Raw genomic sequence first — 21220 nt, forward strand, 5'->3', positions numbered from 1 at the left:
TCTTTTGCCAACATTTTAAGATTTAAGGTTTATGAAACATTATTTAAGTGACCAACTACACTCTGGAATGAAGGAGTATCATTATTGATGCTCTGTTATCTTTCCTCAACCTCCAGGCCTGAATGTGAATGAGGCAAATCAGTTTCACTGTAGTGAACACCAATTAATTTAGACAAATACATGATTTAAAAATCAATTACATAGAAACAAAGAAAATAGGTGCAGGAGTAGGCCATCCGGCCCTTCGAGCCTGCACCACCATTCAATAAGATCATGACTGATCATTTCTTCAGTACCCCGTTCCTGCTTTCTCTCCATATCCCTTTAGCTGCAAGGGCCATATTTAACTCCCTCTTGAATATATCCAATTTGTAACATGTCTATTTGCATTTTGCAGGAACTAGTTCTAATAATGCAGTTGGCTACAAAAAGCACCACCATAAACATCTGGGCTAACGTTGCCAATGTGAAGGTACAGCAAGATCATTTTTAAGAACACAATGTGAATACGAGCATACTTTCCGTAATTCTACAACAGTATCAACTATTGTAAACCTACAGGTAATCTGGATCATTACTCACTGAGTCATGTAAGCCTTATTGTTAACGGTTCATCAGATAAAGGCCCAGAATTTGCTGGCAACATAATGGCAAGTTAAAGTTGCATGCCATTATTAGTGTGTAAAAATAAATCCAACACTTTGGGGCAAGAAAGAGATATGCCATGAGATAAACATCACCACAAATTACTGGGCGATTTGCCCTTAACCTCCCCGTGAGCATCAAGAAATTGCTGCATCTGCGCTGTGAAAACAAATTAAACTCGCCGCAGAAAGTTATGACTGCTATTTAATGGCGTAAGGAACCCGTTAATGGGGTTATTTATGTTTCCAATGGCCTTCCACTGTGAAACTAGTTAGCAATTAAATGATCATTGTGTTGAACATGCCACATAAAGCACACAACCAAGTTGCAAGTTAAACTGATTTGTTTAACTGATTAAATTGGTTTGTTGTGGACTTGAGCTGGGAACAAAGTCAGTGCTAAATTCATTTCATTTCAGCTTTCCAGTATTTAGAGTTACCTTCCCTCCCCACAACCCAAGGTATGTGGGTCCACTGATTGTAGCTAACAATCATCATGCAGATTCCACAAGTAACACAATACCTTGAATTGCTATAAAATATCTAGCTTTCGCATGCAGACAGCTGCTGTCTTCAGTTCCCAAATTTCATATAAATTAAAAAAAAACAATCAGAACCCTGGGCAGGAGGATGTCTTGCTCATATGCATCATGTTCCATAGGCAACAATTCTTAGAAGTATACATTTTCTTGCATGTAATTCGGTGATAGACCTTGTTTTAATGAGCTGATGATCTAGCTGCCACTTAAGAGCTTTGCTAACCATTCAAATCCTTAAACTGCATTGGTTAAGGAGATATACTGTTGGTCCCACCATTCACCAAGATCCCAGATGCCCCATTGACCTCGACACGCCATTATCAACTCGCACTTCCAGCAATTTGCGGCTCAAAAATAACTGGAGCTGAAGGGCAAGGAAAACCATTCAACTCACAGTGCTCACCACGAGATCCCCCACCCCAGCAAATTCTGGGCCAAACAATTTACCCACATTGAAAACACTTATTTTGGCAATACTAAATTACAAAGATATTTAAAACTGAGAATTCATAAGCTAATAAAATGTTCTGTATTGTGGATGTCTTTTATTACAATCATCAGCACTGCCATATGTAATGCAAATGAAGAGACAACTGGTGCGCTAGGAGAGTAGATATGACAAGTAGTTATAACAAAGAAAGGTGCTATGTAACATTTTTATTCTTGATAGTGAAATACATAAATTTCACAAAATGAATACTTAGATTTTATATTATGGAGCATTTTTATACATGTGTTAATCTATAATTATGCACTGTCACTAAAAACAGAAAATACTGGCAATGCTTAGTCAAATCAGCATCTGAAAAGAAAGACAGATAAAATTGTGGGTGTCATACACCCAGTAAATTCATCTACTTTTCTCTTTCAAATACTGATTGACCTACTGTACATTCCCAGTATTTATTTTTATTTAAGATCTATAATGCCTCCTACAGAACCATAAACATCCTATTTTTAATGTCATTATTACAACTTGCATGGTTTGCAATGCAACAATATTTTCAACACTTTCAAAGCACTACACATTAGAATGTTTTTTTAAATGTCAGAATGTCTGAAATGTTTCATGCACAGTATTTAAATAAAGTATAAAAATGGCTGTTGTATACTTAATATCCGTTAACAAAAAACAACTGTGCTGGACCTCAATTATACAATAACACCTCATGTGAATACTGAAATCTGTTCTTGACTGATGAATAGCTGAACTACTTTGGGAATACTTATTGCTTTCATAATGGATTGTAATTTCATACTGAGTTCCACATGTATATGGAGGGGAAAGAGGGGTAGAGACTTCTAAACAGCGTAGTATTTGTTATAAATGCGAAATACTAAATTCTTAACTAGAAATGTGAGCATGTTTTAAAAGCATGTTCAATAGCAAAAATAAATGTGCTGTCACATAACCCGTTTAACTAAGGCAGGTGACGCGACTGAACTGATTGTTCTTTAGTCTCGTCCTTTGGTCAATCTGCTTGTCCTCGGTTACAGTGGGACATTGGCTTGGCTGTTCTTGCTTAATTAATATCAAATGTAAAGTAACTGATTGATTAATTCAAATAATTTAATATAGCAAGAAAGAAAAAGATTTCCAATTATATAGCGCTTTATCACCTCTCCCAGAAACATTTCCGAACACTTCACAATGAATTACCTTGAAGTACACTGACTGTTATGTAGCATACAACGTATAAGCTATAAACCCGACTGTTAATACTGTAATGCTCTAATTATTCATGAATGTTCTCATGTTTATCAAATTATGCAGAATATAGAGGCAAGTCAGCAAGAATTTTCTACTGTATGGGTCACTTAATGAACTGTGAGTTTATAAAAATTGCCAACATTGGGGTATATTTTCCTTTGTTAATGTCCCCTTTACATTCATGCCAACCTTTTCACTAACATTAGCAAATGGAAGAAAATATACCTCTTTTGGTTTCTAAATCAAGGAAAAGAAAAGTATAGATTATGCAAGTAGTGACAAGACCAACTTGTTTTGAGTTTTTTTATTTGCTCATTTGTAATGATTTTCAAAAGGCTGATGTGTGCAGCATTTAAACCTCCAATGCAATATCAGGCAAGTGCACTGTAAAAGCTGCACTCTTATTACAATTTAAGATTAAAGTTTGCATTGGAAAACATGAATATGCTTTTTACCTAACTCTTGTAAATGCAAACAAACAGAAATTATACTGCATGTCTTGGATATTTATCATAAATCTGATATATGTATAACATATTAATTCTTGCATCTAGCACACACTTTCTTTATGTCATGCTTACTTTCTGTGTGTTATGATATTTGTCTTGCTTTTAGGCCACATTAAGTGTGTCATGCTCATCAGTCATTCCCTCGGTGTCACGTTTTGTTGTTGTCATAAAAACACTTTGTGAATGTTTTTTTTTAAACCAACCTGCTACTTGTACTTACCTGTGATTGGTTGTTTTCCCCATGTGACACATTCCCAACTTTGTCCTGCAGGCTGTGTCTCTGAGAGTTAGAAAGAGTTGTGTCCCAGCATAATGTACCATGTACAGTAGACACCTCAAGTCGCTGTAACTTAGACACCATTATCCTACACTTCCCTACCGCACCCTCCACACAATGCCCCCCCTTCCACCCCCCGCCCTCGCACGCAATATCCTGGGAAAGGCAAAAAACAGAAAGCCTTCGGTCAATTTAAGAAAGTAACTCTGGCAGATCCCTCTGCAGTCCTACATAGAATTAAGCAAGCTCCAGAGATCGCAATGACTGCTGACACTAAGCTCCAATGACTCACTTACCTTCTATATGCAGAGATGGTTACACTCGTAGGAACTCATCCACCTCCCTTCCAGTTACTGCAAATACAAGCAACTTATTCCAGGGATCAACATCTATCTGCGAAAAGAAGTGACCCCCGGCATCTAACCTGGTTGTACACTTTCGCAACTTGTACTCGGATCCACTGGATATCCCTAACTAAAAAGCTCAAATAGCCCATCCACGTGGACAGAATCTAATCCTTTTATAACCTTAAAGACTGCAATCATAACTACTCGAAGTCTATGCTTTTCCAAAGTAAAAAAACCCGAGCTCGCTCCTCAAGAGGGAGTTAGATGTGGCCCTTACAGCTAAGGGGATCAGGGGGTATGGAGAGAAGGTGGGAGTGGGGTACTGAAGTTGCATGATCAGCCATGATCATATTGAATGGTGGTGCAGGCTCGAAGGGCCGAATAGCCTGCTCCTGCACCTATTTTCTATGTTTCTATGTTACTTCTGTCCTGAGAACTAGAGGCCCGCTTACCAGTAATCAATTGAAAAATGTTGAAACAATTTTATGTGGTTATTGAGTATTTTTTTTAAATTTAAATTTTATTTATTTCCGAACGGCTTTTATCTCAAAAGCATCGGAAAGAACCAGTCACACTGCTAACGATTTCCCAACCAACCCAACTCAGAATTCATCAAATGAAATTTGCTTTCTTTCTGGTCATATATAGTTCTGGACATTATATATATTTTATAAAAAAACACTTATAATTGCCTGCAAATAATTAATTTAGTGTAATCTCTTGTTAACTCTTTTGCTGAGGCTCACTCTTTTTGGGAACATGTATGTATATCTTTGTTAGAAATGCCATCCATCCCAATTACTCTCCCTTTGTTCCAAGGCAGATGGTGATGTTGGTTGCTCAACTTTGGGATTGAAACTTTCACAGCCTTTAGATTTTAAACTTTTTTTTAAACCAGGCCCCACAATAAAAATCAGATGTTGGGTAAGGGCACAGGGTGAAATGTGGACCAAGTTTGAGATACAGCCAGAATGAATGCGCACAGCTTCCATCATCTTCCACCACTGTGCCCTTAAAATACTGCACAACCCAAGTTTTCCTTCCATGCTGTCTCATCTAGCCACCTGCCCCGAACCTCCCCATTGTCCTCCTGAAGCATTCATCAGTGCCAGCTGCGCACTGCCTGATGAACTGCTGGTACCAATGAGTAATACATGTCAACAGGAATGGGAGTAGAAAGCAGGGGCAGGTAGATTTTCCCCCTTGCTGTCAGACCCTAGGACCTCCTAAGGTGTTGCCACATACCAGGGACTGCTCCCCAGTGCTACCAGACCTCACAAACCCAATCCCCTACTGTTCCCAACCTTAAACTCCAGGAGCCGTTCCACATCACTATTAAACCAGAGAACTTTCACCCGTGTATAGAAACACCCCAGGACCCCTCCCTTGGTGCTCCCAAACCCCACAATAGCTTCTTCCTGCTAAAGCCCAGAAACCCACCAGTACCTAAAAACCACAAGACTGCCCTCCTCCCTGCAACACTACCTTAATCTCATATATTTTACCCACCATCTGATGTCCCCTGCTCCATAAAGCATTTGATAAAAAAATGTAGATCACAACTAAACGAACCAGCATATCATATCCTCTGACTCATCCTAAGCAATGTATTAGGAAATCTTCCACCCTTCAGGATGTAATTCAGGACCTGGAATATTAGGTCCTTCATTGAAACACCTGTGAACTCATCCTTTTTTGGCGTGGAAACAAGTCATCCTCGTTTTGAGGGACTGCCTATGATGATGACTATATTATATTCCTACATAAATATACCATTTCATTTTATCTGCATAATCATTGTGATGTCACCTATTCTGTTCTTGGCTTCCATCTTTTATCACTAAATAGAAATGAATTTAATGATTTTTTTAAAATTAAGTAACACGCAGTATAAAACATTGCAAATTGGAATGGTTGATATTTTATTTTCATTGTAAGGCATTGCACTTAGACTTTGTTATTCATGGCCTATGTGGTCACCTCAGTTGTGCAATTATTTTCATGTCTTTTTCACTCATTTTACTCATTTAAATGATGGCCCGCCTCCAGTTTACTCTAATGATCAAGTCTGTGGTTTACTTAGTACTTGCCTGATATAATCAATATTTCAGATTCTTTACAAGGTGCTAAATATAGTGTTACGGTTCAATATTTCAGACTCTTTACAGCTGCTAAATATACAGTGTTACGGATTTAAAAGTTTGTGTAATGTACAAATACTTTTATTGTTTCACTTTGTACCAATGGCAACAGAGTTAAAATCCTGAATTAAACACTGTCTGAAACTATACAAGTTGACTGGCCTTAATTCAGTTTCTGCCTATTCGAAAATGTGACAAGTCAGGTTTTTGTCAAAAAATGTATAATCCAATTGATTTGCCTATGCCACAGCACTTTAGAAATCATAGAATTTATCTGCACAGAGACCATTCAGCCCACGAGGGGCCACCTCCCGACTCCACATTAAAGGAACCAATCGCTGCTCCTGTCCTCAATCATCACTGCTCCCGACCCCCGATCCTCCCGTCTGACCCTGGGTCCTAATCACGGTCCCACGATCTCCTCTCCTGCCTGATAATCTCCATCTTTCTCTTTCCTCCCCCGCCCCCCCCCCCACCATTCATCCCAGGCCTTGGGTCCCCAGTTGCGGACTGTCGGTCTCCTCTCCCAACCCCCAATCTCTCCCCATGACTCCAGGATCCCAATCCACGGCCATGCATAGTCAGGATGCCTGACCCCATTCACCAGAGGGTTGCTGCCATGCTAGCATGTCACAGAATCATAGAAATTTACAGCGTGGAAGGAGGCCATTTTGGCCCATCGTGTCCACGCCGGCCGACCAAGAGCTATCCAACCTAATCCCACTTTCCAGCTCTTGGTCCATAGCCCTGTAGGTTACGGCACTTTAAGTGTACATCCAAGTATGTTTTAAATGTGCTGATGGCTCCTGCCTCTACCACCCTTTCAGGCAATGAGTTCCAGACCCCCATCATCTTCTGGGTGAAGAAATTTCCCTTCATATCTCCTCTAAACCTCCCCTCAATTACTTTAAATCTATGCCCCCTGGTTGTTGACCCCTCTGCCAAGGGAAACAGGTCCTTCCTACCACTCTATCCAGGCCCCTCATAATTTTATATACCTCATTCTGGTCTCCCCTCAGCCTCCTCTGTTCCAAAAAAAACAGACCCAACATCTCCAATCTTTCCTCATAACCAAAATTCTCCAGTCCAGGCAACATTCTTGCAAATCTCCTCTGCATCCTTTCCAGTAATGTGGTGACTAGAACTGCACATAGTACTCCAGCTGCGGCCTAACCAGTGTTTTATACAGTTCAAGCAAAACTTCCTTGCTCTTGTAATTCCATGCCTTGACTAATAAAGGCAAGTATCCCATATGCCTTCTGAAACCACCTTATCTACCTGGCCTGCTACCTTCAGGGATCTGTGGAGCTGCACTCCAAGGTCCCTTTGTTCCTCTATACTTTTCAGTTTCATGCCATTTAATGTGTATTTCCTTGCATTGTTAGACCTCCACACATGCATTACCTCACACTTCAGATTGAATTCCATTTGCCACTGTTCTGCCCACCTGACCAGTACATTGATATTTCCTGCAGTCCACAGCTTTCTTCTTCATTATCAATCACACCGCCTATTTTAGTGTCATCTGCAAACTTCTTAATCATATCCCCAACATTTAAGTCCAAGGACTAGAACCTCCACTTTTTTTGATGCTTAACGCCCACTTAACGCCAACTTTACCGCTGAAATGATGTCCAGATATCACCCATTTTGGCACAAAATGAAACTGGCGAGCATTTTTAGGAAACTTATCGGCGAGCGTTATTTTCCCCATGGGCTTACCACCCGCCCACTTTTTTAGGGGGGAAATCAGCAGAATGGGCGAAATCAATGCCCATAATATCGCCCAGCGTTACTTTCCACACGGAATTAACACCGAGATTCAGTATGAACGCCCACCCGCTGTTTTTTGTTGTAAAGAGCATATTTACCCAAACTAGCAGCCATGGAGATCGTCCATCGTCAATTTCACCACCTCGCACACATATCGCCCAGAACAGTGCTCGCTCAAAAAAACGCCTGCAAAAAGTGAAACTAACCGGGACGAACGCCAGCGGTGTGGCTGGCATTTGTTAAATCCCACTCTTACGTCAGGAGCTGATACCTGAAAGATTTGCTTGAAAGAGCGCAGATGTGAGTGACAACGCTGACACACTGCTGTGTGTGTGTGCAGCTCAGACATCAATGGTGCCCATCATCTTGGTGCCAGTTAAGGTTTACGTTGATTAATGTTAAGTTGTATTTAACCCTTTCATGGTAAGGAATCACCAGTGTATAACAATCCAGCTATCTGAGACAATGCGCAATAAGGTTATGTTCAATAACACAAATTTTATACCAACATTGGTCTGAAATCATAAGTATCACAGCCAATAACACCCAATCCCTGCCCACCCCACTTTTTCCACCATTGACATAAATCACATGTTCAACATGTCCAGCAACATAGAATACAAAGGCAAAGCAGGAGCGTGGTCACCAGCCCTCAAATATTGCAACAAATTGCATACACCCAGATGGAGATATAACACAGTCATCACCTGCAGATATGCACCTCACTTTCCTTCCCCCTTCTCCTCCTCACTCCACGGCGTCTGGCCGAGGAGCACCTCTAGCGGTGCCTCATGGGGGCGGGGGGGATGAAGCCAGATGCGGTGGTTGCACGTGTACGGGAGCGGGGGGTGCCAAGGGGGCAACATTCTCTGATGCAGAAGCAGGATCTTGGTCCTTGCTCTCATCGGTCGTTCGCAATGGTGGTGCGGAACCTGGGGGTGGAGTGCCACGCTCGGGGACCACTGGGAGACCTGCGGCAGCAGTGTTCCTGTCTATCACATCCAGGACCTCCGCCATGCGCGGAATGTACTCGGTCATGGTGGCCAGGTGTCGGGATATGCCCCCCAATGCTTTGATGAGCTGGTCACCAATGTATACAGTCCTCCTGGACAACTGTACCATCTCTCCGCTCTCATGTCGTGCTCGTGGAACAGATCTGCCGCATCCACGAATCCTCCGCAGGGTCGGCGCTGTCCTGGGGACAAATGGGGTGCCCTGTGGCGAAGTGCTTGGGGCTGGTACCTGCAGAGTAGAGGCGGGAATGATCGGAGGACCACTAGATGGCCTTAGGGTGGAATGGCTTCTGGAGCGTGGTGATGCAGGTTCTTCGAAGTCCGCGCTCTCATCTGTGGAGAACAGACCCAGCAGATTGAAGGGCGAGAATCGGAGCTCCTCAGCACCAGATGTAGTGGGATCGTCCGCCAACTCCTGCCCCACGCCCCCACCTTCTGGCCTCTGTGGTCTTGCCTGGGGCCGCGCTGCTGGCTGAGCTGCAAGACACAAATGAGGTTATTAGAGAAGGGGGTGCTAGGGTGACAGTGAGTCCAGCTCTACACACAGCATATACACCACAAAAGCACCACTGCTCTCAAAATCATCACAGACATCACATTTCATGACTATCAACACATTGTGCATTGCAATGATTTTTATTATGCCAGCATTATTTCTATGCCAATTTTAGAAATCATCTATCATATATGATTGTTTGGATATAAGTGGGTGTGGCATCTATAGACTGTACATGACGCAATGGTGTAAGCTTTATTCACGTGGCATCACTTCAATGTCTGCAGATGTGTCCGTGACTATCCAGGGGTGCTTCGCCACGAGTGTGAGCACACACTCCTCCATGTCAGTGATGTCGCTGGGGACTGGTGGCCCCCACATCCGTTCGCCTCTGCACCGACCTCATCGTCGATAGCTTCTTCTGTAAAAGGTGACAGGACGACATGGCATGAGATCATTGCATGATATCGTTGCTAGGTACTATCAGAGGCTGATACAACACATAGTCATGATTACAGCTGTTGGTTATTATGATAATTATCATTCTTTACCTAAAGACGTACACCGTGACCGCAGGCTTTGAGTAAAACATTCCTGGTAAAACCTCACATCTGCTGATAGTTACTCATGACTTACAAATCAAATATAAATGCATACGTACATGTAAATCAATGTAATACTCTTGCGGATCCCATAAGGTCGTTTCATCGTTTGCGGCATTGGTTGCCCTCATGCATCTTGTTGGTCAGCGACGAGACCACCTCTGCTATCTCGGTCCATATATTCTGGTATGCCTTTGGGGTGGGCTGTGTCAAATCACTCAAGCGTAACTCGACCTCCTGCAGGAGGGAGGCATTTACCTCATCTGAGAACCTCCTGGCTCTTTTGCGTCCTCCAATGAGCTCCTCTCCCAGTTCACTGCTCTCTCCAGCGCGCTGTGATGCCTCCTCCTCTCCCTCCATTATAGGCCAAATTCGGTCAAATATGTGACTGGTAACACCTACTTTTTGTTTGCCTATTTGCTGTGAAGCTCTAAAATCTCCCTCCTTCCTCCCAAAGCAGCCATACCACACCCACACATGCCTGCAGTCCCTCTGAGCTCCCTCTCTGTCTCCTCTTCTGCGCATGTCATGGTGACCCTTGACCTCCAGAATCGCAGGAATCAAACATTGCCATGTCGTTGCTAAGGATGGCTACACTTTACAGCAGAAGGTCAAAAAAATGTAACCCATTTTATATCGCTTTTCAAAAGCGGAGACTAGGTGGCTTGAGAATGGGCGAGAAGCCGGTGATCTGAGAACCCTTTTTTACTGCCCACACCGGAAATAGCGCCCATTTTTGGGCGACAACCACAAAAGTGGAGGTCCTAGCCCCAAGTCATTGATATATACCACAAAAAGTGACTGATTTTTTTTCTCAGAATTCCTCTGGTCTTTGCTGGAATGCTGCTGTGCCACACCAGCTCTAAGGTCTAATATTTCGGGAGCTTCGAACCTCACTATTCTGCTGCAGAGTATTTACTGTCACCGACCCCTCCCCCCCACCCCACCCCCGAGCATCCATCAATGGGTCCTCCTGAATTTCTGGGCCTATACAGTTACATGTTTAATCCCAAAGTTTGGAGAAATTGGTTCCAACATTTTATGTAAATTATAGAGATGGAAAGAAAATATGTCAAATCATTTGAAATACAAAGCATTTGGCCCTGCACTATTTAGCTAAACACATCCACATGCACGCCAACACTTACATACAGATTCTGTGGCGCAAAACGAAGGCTAATCCCTGGAGGCAGCAGATCCTGGAACCATACCTTCCATAGGAGGAACCAGATCGGGCTGAAGAAAAGGGTCAACATAATTTTTTTTTTAAATGTGCTACTTGCAATGGCTGCTATCTTCGGCAGGGGTAATTGATCGATTGCCATTTACAGTTCACCCTTGGAACTGTTACTCGGCCTAAAGCAGCACATATACTTACCGTGAGCAAATGTACTTCCCATGGGGCCTAGCGGGGCATTTCTGCCGGAATTCCAGAAGGGGAGCCCCGGATCACCCCCAAAATGCCCTCAAAGTGCTGTTCGGATATTGGATGGTGCACAGAAGTGCCTGCTTCACCCCCTTCCCCCGAATTTCAATCTCAATTTCACAACTTAAATCCTTACCTTTTTGCACCGTTTTGTATTTTAGTGCAGTATTGTAACTTCACTTTTTAAAAAAATATACTGCAAACTGAGCAATTTCATCGTGTAAGTTACAAATTAATATAAACTTTATTTTTGCCTTTGACTGAGTTATCTGCCAAATTCCCTCCTCTGTTCCTGTGAATGCATCAATTACTTGCTGCAGTACAGATTCACATGTGCCATTCAACCTCCAGTACCTCACCCAATTGTCATGTGAGACTTCGCAGTGAACGTCCGCGTTGAAGACTTGCCTTTATATAGCACCTTTCATGACCACCTGGCGTCCCAAAGTGCTTTTTTTACAGGCAGTGAAGTACTTTTGGAAGAGTAGTCACTGTTGTAATATAGGAAATGTGGCAGCTAATTTGTGCACAGCAAGCTCCCACCATCAGCAATGTGATCACGACCAGATAATGTGTTTTAGTGTTGATTGAGGGATAAATATTGGCCAGGACACTGGGGTAACTCCCCTGCTCTTCAAAATAGTGCCATTGGATCTTTTACATCCACCTGAGAGGACAGAAGGGGCCTCGGTTTAACGTCTCATTTGAAAGACAACACCTCCGACAGTACAGCGCTCCCTCAGGCACTGCACTGGAGTGTTAGCCTAGACTTTATGCTCAAGTCTCTGGAGTGGGACTTAAACCCCCCTCCCAACCTTCTGACACAGAGGCAGAGGGTGTCACCAACTGAGCCATTGCCAACATACAATGAGGATCTCAAGTGAGCCAAATCCTGCCCTCTCTCGCTATCCACATACACTATCAGCAGAGGTCACGGAATAGCAATTAGGAGAGGAATTCCTGGTAAAATGTTTCCTTGTCTAACCCACAGATGCCAAGGCCAGTTTCAGCCCCTCTACCAATGCCGCCAATTAAGAAACTCAGCCAGTAGGCCAGGCATCAAACCTGGGGCCTTTCTGCTCTGTATTACTTAGCTATTCAAGTGAACAACTTGCTGAGGCATCAGGGTAGCCCCAATGAATAGTATTTTAGCATTTAATATCCAAACTTGTCCCTGTGTGGCGAGAATGAGGAGGGGAGTGCAATGGGGTCTGATTTACTTTACCCAGTAATATCATCACTATGGATACATTTACACTGCAACTTCAGCATTACTAAAAAGCAATTCCTTATTCAACAACTGAAAAGTGACACCATCATTCCAGAATCCAGTCACAACCTGACTGCAGAGTGAAGCAGGAAACCTCTTAAACCAGATTGTCTCTCACCACTTGAATTTCATATGGAGGGAGTCAAAGCAGTCTTAAAAAAATCCAATTATTTGCTTGGTTCAGTGGAAGTGCTCTTGTCCTCCAAGCCAGAAAGTTGTGGATTCGAGAGTCTCTCCGGATCTTAAGTGCACTTTTGCCTGTATCAGTTTATCAATTAGAAAGAAACAATTTTCAATTATATGGTGCCGGCCACAACCTCAGAACATTACAAAAAACTTTGCAGCCATTGAAGTACTTTTGAAGTATAGTTGCTGTTGCAATGTGGGCAAATGTGGCAGCCAATTTTGTACATCTAGGTTCTCACAAACAGACGAGATAAATGACCCGGCCACTTTTTTTTTAGTGTTGTTGGTAGAGGGATAAATATTAGCCAGGACGCTGTGGGAACTATCTTCTTCAAAAAGTGCCAGGTGATCTTTACTGTCCAGCAGAGAGGGCAGATAGTGCTTCAGAACATCTCATCCAAAAAGACCACACCTTCGACAGTGCAGCATTTCTGCACTGAAGTGTCAGCCTTAACTATTGCACTGAAGTGTGCATTGACTATGTGCTTAAGTCTCTGCTGTGGGCACTGAATCCCAGCCTTCTGACTCACAGGTGAGAGTGCTAACACTGAGCCAAGACTGACATTACTGTACATCTATTGAAATTATTAAACCCATCCTAACCCGACCTCTTTAAAAACTGACTGCTTTCAGTCAAAATAAACATCTTGCATAATGAATATAAACAGAAACCAAAAACACACAAGAGCTGAACTTGAGATTTCCATTGGAAGTTGACTAGGGTCCTGAACTTAAGGAAAGGTAACTTCGATGGTATGAGACGTGAATTGGCTAGAATAGACTAGCGAGTGATACTTAAAGGGTTGATAGTGGATAGGCAATGGCAAACATTTAAAGATCACATGGATGAACTTCAACAATTGTATATCCCTTTCGGGAGTAAAAATAAAATGGGGAAGATGGCTCAACTGTGGCTAACAAGGGAAATTAAGGATAGTGTTAAATCCAAGGAAGAGGCATATAAATTGGCCAGAAAAAGCAACAAACCTGAGGACTGGGAGAATTTTGTAATACAGCAGAGGAGGATAAAGGGTTTAATAAGGAAGGGGAAAATAGAATATGAGAGGAAGCTTGCTGGGAACATAAAAACTGACTGCAAAAGCTTCTATAGATATGTGAAAAGAAAAAGATTAGTGAAAACAAATGTAGGTCCCTTGCTGTTAGATTCAGGTGAATTTATAATGGGGAACAAAGAAATGGCGGACCAGTTAAACAAGTACTTTGGTTCTGTCTTCACGAAGGAAGACACAAATAACCTTCCGGAAATACTAGGGGACGGAGGATCTAGTGAGAAGGAAGAACTGAAGGAAATCCTTATTAGGTGGGAAATGGTGTTAGGGAATTGATGGGGTTGAAGGCCGATAAATCCTCGGGGCCTGATAGTCTGCATCCCAGAGTACTTAAGGAAGCAGCCCTAGAAATAGTGGATGCATTGTTGATCATTTTCCAACAGTCTATCGACTCTGGATCAGTTCCTAAGGACTGGAGGGTAGCTAATGTAACACCACTTTTTAAGAAAGGAGAGAGAAAATGCGTAATTATAGACCGGTTAGCCGGACATCAATAGTGGGGAAAATGTTGGAATTAATTATTAAAGATGAAATAGCAGCACATTTAGAACGCAGTGACAGGATCGGCCCAAGTCAGCATGGATTTATGAAAGGGAAATCCTGCTTGACAAATCTTCTAGAATTTTTTGAGGATGTAACTAGTAGAGTGGACAAGGGAGAACGAGTGGATGTGGTGTATTTGGACTTTCAAAAGGCTTTTGACAAGGTCCCACACAAGAGATTGGTGTGCAAAATTAAAGCACATGGTATTGGGGGTAATGTACTGACTGGGTAGAGAACTGGTTGGCAGACAGGAAGCAGAGAGTTGGGGTAAACGGGTCCTTTTCAGAATGGCAGGCAGTGACTAGTGGGGTACCGCAGGGCTCAGTGCTGGGACCCCAGCTATTTACAATATACATTAATGATTTGCATGAGGGAATTGAGAGTAATATCTCCAAGTTTACAGATGACACTAAGCTGGGTGGCAGTGTGAGCTGTGAGGAGGATGCTAAAAGACTGCAGGGTGACTTAGACAGATTAGGTGAGTGGGCAAACGCATGGCAGATGCAGTATAATGTGGATAAATGTGAGATTATCCACTTTGGTGGCAGAAAACACAAAGGCAGAATATTTCTGAATGGCGGCAGATTAGGAAAAGGGGAGGTGCAGCGAGACCTGGGTGTCATTGTAAATCAGTCATTGAAAGTTGGCATGCAGGTTCAGCAGGCAGTGAAGAAGGCAAATGGTATGTTGGCCTTCATGGCAAGGGGATTTTGAGTATAGGAGCAGGGAGGTCTTACTGCAGTTGTACAGGGCCTTAGTGAGGCCTCACCTGGAATATTGTGTTCAGTTTTGGTCTCCTAATCTGAGGAAGGACATTCTTGCTATTGAGGGAGTGCAGCGAAGGTTCACCAGACTGATTCCCGGGATGGCAGGACTAACATATGAGGAGAGACTGGATCGTCTGGGCCTGTATTCACTGTAGTTTAGAAGGGTGAGAGGGGATCTCATAGAAACATAAAATTCTGATGGGACTGGACAGGTTAGATGCAGGAAGAATGTTTCCGATGTTGGGGAAGTCCAGAACCAGGGAACATAGTCTAAGGATAAGGGGTAAGCCATTTAGGACTGAGATGAGGAGAAACGTCTTCACTCAGAGAGTTGTGAACCTGTGGAATTCCCTACCGCAGTGAGTTGTTGATGCCAGTTCATTGAATATATTCAAGGGGGAGTTAGATATGGCCCTTACGGCTAAAGGGATCAAGGGGTATGGAGAGAAAGCAGGAAAGGGGTACTGAGGTGAATGATCAGCCATGATCTTATTGAATGGTGGTGCAGGCTCGAAGGGCCGAATAGCCTACTCCTGCAACTATTTTCTATGTTTTTATGTTCTCATTAACAGGTTAAATTTCACAGCGGATTGCTGTTTCATCTTCAACTCATTACTCACCATATGCAGGTTTGCTTTTCCTAGACTTGCCTCACTCTGGGAGTGATACTAAGTAAACCCTTATTATTCATGGCATTTGAAAAGGGGCACAGCAGAGTGGAAACAAAACAACAAGCAGATGACTAACAGCAACCTTCAAAGCAACAACTGCCTACCCAAACTCGTCACGACTATGTGTAATCTGCAGAACTGTTGTCTTGTATAAACAACTCCTACTCTTATTAAATTTGTTTCTTTATTGTTGGCCACAGTGGACAGACATATTCTTTTCTACTAACAATTCTGCAAAGTGCAGGAAAACATATTTCAGTTTTGCAGTCTGCAGTCAATAAATACGTGGTATGCAGGTATAGCAAGTGATCCGAAAGGTCAATAGTATCTTGGCCTTTATTGCAAAGAGGATGGAGTATAAAAGCAGGGAAGTCTTGCTACAGCTATACAAGGTATTGGAAGACCACACCTGGAGCACTGCGTGCAGTTTTGGTTTCTATATTTATGAAAGGATATACTTGCTTTGGAGGCAGTTCAGAGAAGGTTCACGATGTTGATTCCGAGGATGAGGGCGTTGATTTATAAAGAAAGGTTGAGTTGGTTGGGCTTTTCAGAATGGCAGGCAGTGACTAGTGGGGTACCGCAAGGTTCTGTGCTGGGGCCCCAGCTGTTTACACTGTACATTAATGATTTAGACGAGGGGATTAAATGTAGTATCTCCAAATTTGCGGATGACACTAAGTTGGGTGGCAGTGTGAGCTGCAAGGAGGATGCTATGAGGCTGCAGAGCGACTTGGATAGGTTAGGTGAGTGGGCAAATGCATGGCAGATGAAGTATAATGTGGATAAATGTGAGGTTATCCACTTTGGTGGTAAAAACAGAGAGACAGACTATTATCTGAATGGTGACAGATTAGGAAAAGGGCAGGTGCAAAGAGACCTGGGTGTCATGGTACATCAGTCATTGAAGGTTGGCATGCAGGTACAGCAGGCGGTTAAGAAAGCAAATGGCATGTTGGCCTTCATAGCGAGGGGATTTGAGTACAAGGGCAGGGAGGTGTTGCTACAATTGTACAGGGCCTTGGTGAGGCCACACCTGGAGTATTGTGTACAGTTTTGGTCTCCTAACCTGAGGAAGGACAAAAGTGGATAACCTCACATTTATCCACATTATACTTCATCTGCCATGCATTTGCCCACTCACCTAACCTATCCAAGTCGCTCTGCAGCCTCATAGCATCCTCCTCGCAGCTCACACTGCCACCCAACTTAGTGTCATCCGCAAATTTGGAGATACTACATTTAATCCCCTCGTCTAAATCATTAATGTACAGTGTAAACAGCTGGGGCCCCAGCACAGAACCTTGCGGTACCCCACTAGTCACTGCCTGCCATTCTGAAAAGTCCCCATTTACTCCTACTCTTTGCTTCCTGTCTGACAACCAGTTCTCAATCCATGTCAGCACACTACCCCCAATCCCATGTGCTTTAACTTTGCACATTAATCTCTTGTGTGGGACCTTGTCGAAAGCCTTCTGAAAGTCCAAATATACCACATCAACTGGTTCTCCCTTGTCCACTCTACTGGAAACATCCTCAAAAACTTCCTTGGCTTTAATGCTATCCCTGATTTCCTTTGATAGCCACGGTTGAGCCACCTTCCCTTTTTTATTTTTACGCCAGACAGGAATGTACAATTGTTGTAGTTCATCCATGCGGTCTCTAAATGTCTACCATTGCCCATCCACAGTCAACCCCTTCAGTATCATTCGCCAATCTATCCTAGCCAATTCACGCCTCATACCTTCAAAGTTACCCTTCTTTAAGTTCTGGACCATGGTCTCTGAATTAACTGTTTCATTCTCCATCCTAATGCAGAATTCAACCATATTATGGTCACTCTTCCCCAAGGGGCCTCGCACAACGAGATTGCTAATTAATACTCTCTCATTACACAACACCCAGTCTAAGATGGCCTCCCCCCTAGTTGGTTCCTCGACATATTGGTCTAAAAAACCATCCCTTATGCACTCCAGGAAATCCTCCTCCGTATTGCTTCCAGTTTGGTTAACCCAATCTATGTGCATATTAAAGTCACCCATTATAACTGCCGCACCTTTATTGCACGCACCCCTAATTTCATGTTTGATGCCCTCCCCAACATCACTACTACTGTTTGGAGGTCTGTACACAACTCCCACTAACGTTTTTTGCCCTTTGGTATTCTGCAGCTCTACCCATATAGATTCCACATTATCCAAGCTAATGTCCTTCCGAACTATTGCCTTAATTTGCTCCTTAACCAGCAATGCTACCCCACCTCCTTTTCCTTTTATTCTATCTTTCCTGAATGTTGAATACCCCTGGATGTTGAGTTCCCAGCCCTGATCATCCTGGAGCCACGTCTCCGTAATCCCAATCACATCATATTTGTTAACATCTATTTGCACAGTTAATTCATCCACCTTATTGCGGATACTCCTTGCATTAAGACACAAAGCCTTCAGGCTTGTTTTTTTAACACCCTTTGTCCTTTTAGAATTTTGCTGTACAGTGGCCCTTTTTGTTCTTTGCCTTGGGTTTCTCTGCCCTCCACTTTTCCTCATCTCCTTTCTGTCTTTTGCTTTTGCCTCCTTTTTGTTTCCCTCTGTCTCCCTGCATTGGTTCCCATCCCCCTGCCATATTAGTTTAAATCCTCCCCAACAGCACTAGCAAACACTCCCCCTAGGACATTGGTTCCGGTCCTGCCCAGTTGCAGACCGTCCGGTTTGTACTGGTCCCACCTCTCCCAGAACCGGTTCCAATGCCCCAGGAATTTGAATCCCTCCCTGCTGCACCACTGCTCAAGCCACGTATTCATCTGCGCTATCCTGCGATTCCTACTCTGACTATCACGTGGCACTGGTAGCAATCCCGAGATTACTACTTTTGAGGTCCTACTTTTTAATTTAGCTCCTAGCTCCTTAAATTCGTTTCGTAGGACCTCATCCCTTTTTTTACCTATGTCGTTGGTACCAATGTGCACCACGACAACTGGCTGTTCACCCTCCCTTTTCAGAATGTCCTGCACCCGCTCCAAGACATCCTTGACCCTTGCACCAGGGAGGCAACATACCATCCTGGAGTCTCGGTTGCGGCCGCAGAAACGCCTATCTATTCCCCTCACCATTGAATCCCCAATCACTATTGCTCTCCCACTCTTTTTCCTGCCCTCCTGTGCAGCAGAGCCAGCCATGGTGCCATGAACTTGGCTGCTGCTGCCCTCCACTGATGAGTCATCCCCCTCAACAGTACCCAAAGCAGTGTATCTGTTTTGCAGGGGGATGACCACATGGGACTCCTGCACTACCTTCCTTGCACTGCTCTTCCTGTTGGTCTTCCATTTCCTATCTGGCTGTGGACCCTTTCCCTGCGGTATGACCAACTCGCTACACGTGATACTCACGTCATTCTCAGCATCGTGGATGCTCCAGAGTGAATCCACCCTCAGCTCCAACTCCGCAACGCGGACCGTCAGGAGCTTGAGGTGGATACACTTCCTGCAGATATAGTCGTCAGGGACACTGGTGTCGTCCCTGAGTTCCCACATGGTACAGGAGGAGCATAACACCCGACCGAGCTCTCCTGCCATGACTTAACCCTTAGATACACTTAAATTGGCAACAACAATGTTAAAAGTTACTCACTGATATAGAAGAGAAAAAAGAAAAACTATTCACCAATCCAGCCAATCACTTACCCCCTTGGCTGTGATGTCACCTTTTGATTTCTTTCTACTTCTTTTTTGCCTTCTCCCTGTAGCTGCACAAGTCATGCCTTTTATAGGCCTCTCCACGCACCTCCTCGACTCTGGGCCCCGGACTCCCTGCTGTGCCTTTTATAGGCCGCTCCACGCACCTCCTCGACGCTGCTCCCGACTGCCACCGACGCTGGGCCCCGGACTCCCTGCTGTGCCTTTTATAGGCCGCTCCACGCACCTCCTCAACGCTGCTCCCGACTGCCGCCGACGCTGGGCCCCGGACTCCCTGCTGTGCCTTTTATAGGCCTCTCCACGCACCTCCTCGACGCTGCTCCCGACTGCCGCCGACACTGGGCCCTGGACTCCCTGCTGTGCCTTTTATAGGCCTCTCCATGCACCTCCTCGACGCTGCTCCCGACTGCCGCCGACACTGGGCCCCGGACTCCGTGCTGTGCCTTTTATAGGCCTCTCCACGCACCTCCTCGACGCTGCTCCCGACTGCCGCCGACGCATGATCTGTATCAGTATCGACGCATGCTCTACGGACTACCTTCTGCACCGTGCATTTCAGAAGATTGTCACTACTATGCTAGCAGGCATAGAGTGAGCCCTCAATCTGTTTGACGATATCGTCGACCATGGAAGAACATGACCAGCGACTTCACGCAGTTATGGCTAGACTTGCTACACATAACATTACATTTAATGCCGGTAAGTATACATTCGTTGCTGGAGAAATAAATTTTCTGGGCTAGAGTCACAGCACAAGGTGCCAAGCCACATTGACACGATCCAGCGAATACAGGAGGCTACCAACGTCAAAGAACTTTCATCATTCCTTGGCACTTGTAACTTCTATCTGAAGTTTGTCCCGTGCTACGCGCACATTGCCGAACCATTTTGCAAGTTGATGCGCAAGGACGTCCCTTGGGAATGGACAGATTCCCAGGCTCAGGCATTCATCACGCTTAAGGAGAAAATCGCATCCCTCCTATCCTCGTGCACTTTGATCCGAATGCCACTACGTACGTCACCACGGATGCATCAGGCACCACCATGGGTGCTGTGCTCTCGCAATGGATTGATGGCCTAGAACGCCCAGTAGCCTTCGCCTCGCGCACGCTCTCATCTGCAGAACGTAAATACTCTACAGGGGAATGCGAAGCACTCACTTGCATCTACGTGTCTGAACGCTGGCACATCTAACTCTCTGGCAGGAAATGTACCCTCCGTACGGATCACCAAGCACTAACTACGCTACTCAATACAACTGGATCTGGGCACAGATCACTACGAATCAACCGATGGTCAGATCGCCTGCATCAGTATAACTTTGATGTACAGTACTTCGCTGGCAGTCGCAGCCACGTAGCTGACATGCTCAGCCGTTCGACACCTGCTTCGGACTCTGGTGCTGACTTATTCACAGCTGACGACACATATGTCACGTCAATCATCACTAAGTCCATCAGAAACCTTGTCTCCTGCGACAAACTCAAATCCAAATCACAGAGTGATGCTACGCTCCAGCATGTGTGCCACTTCCTCCAGACTGA

At 44.2% G+C, this 21220-nt stretch overlaps 1 protein-coding gene across 2 annotated transcripts in view; it reads left to right on the forward strand.

Annotated features, from left to right (window-relative positions):
• Positions 1-4476, forward strand: part of wfdc1 (WAP four-disulfide core domain 1) — a 44556-nt gene extending 40080 nt beyond the window's left edge. For both annotated transcript variants that reach the window (XM_070898245.1, XM_070898246.1), the window contains exon 6: positions 398-4476. In XM_070898245.1, coding sequence (XP_070754346.1) covers positions 398-456 — 59 coding nt within the window. In that variant the 3' untranslated portion in view covers positions 457-4476. The remainder of the gene's footprint in view (positions 1-397) is intronic.
• The last annotated feature ends 16744 nt before the right edge of the window (positions 4477-21220 follow it).

This window comes from Pristiophorus japonicus, chromosome 13 (genome assembly GCF_044704955.1).
Source record: "Pristiophorus japonicus isolate sPriJap1 chromosome 13, sPriJap1.hap1, whole genome shotgun sequence".
NCBI lineage: Eukaryota > Metazoa > Chordata > Chondrichthyes > Pristiophoridae > Pristiophorus > Pristiophorus japonicus.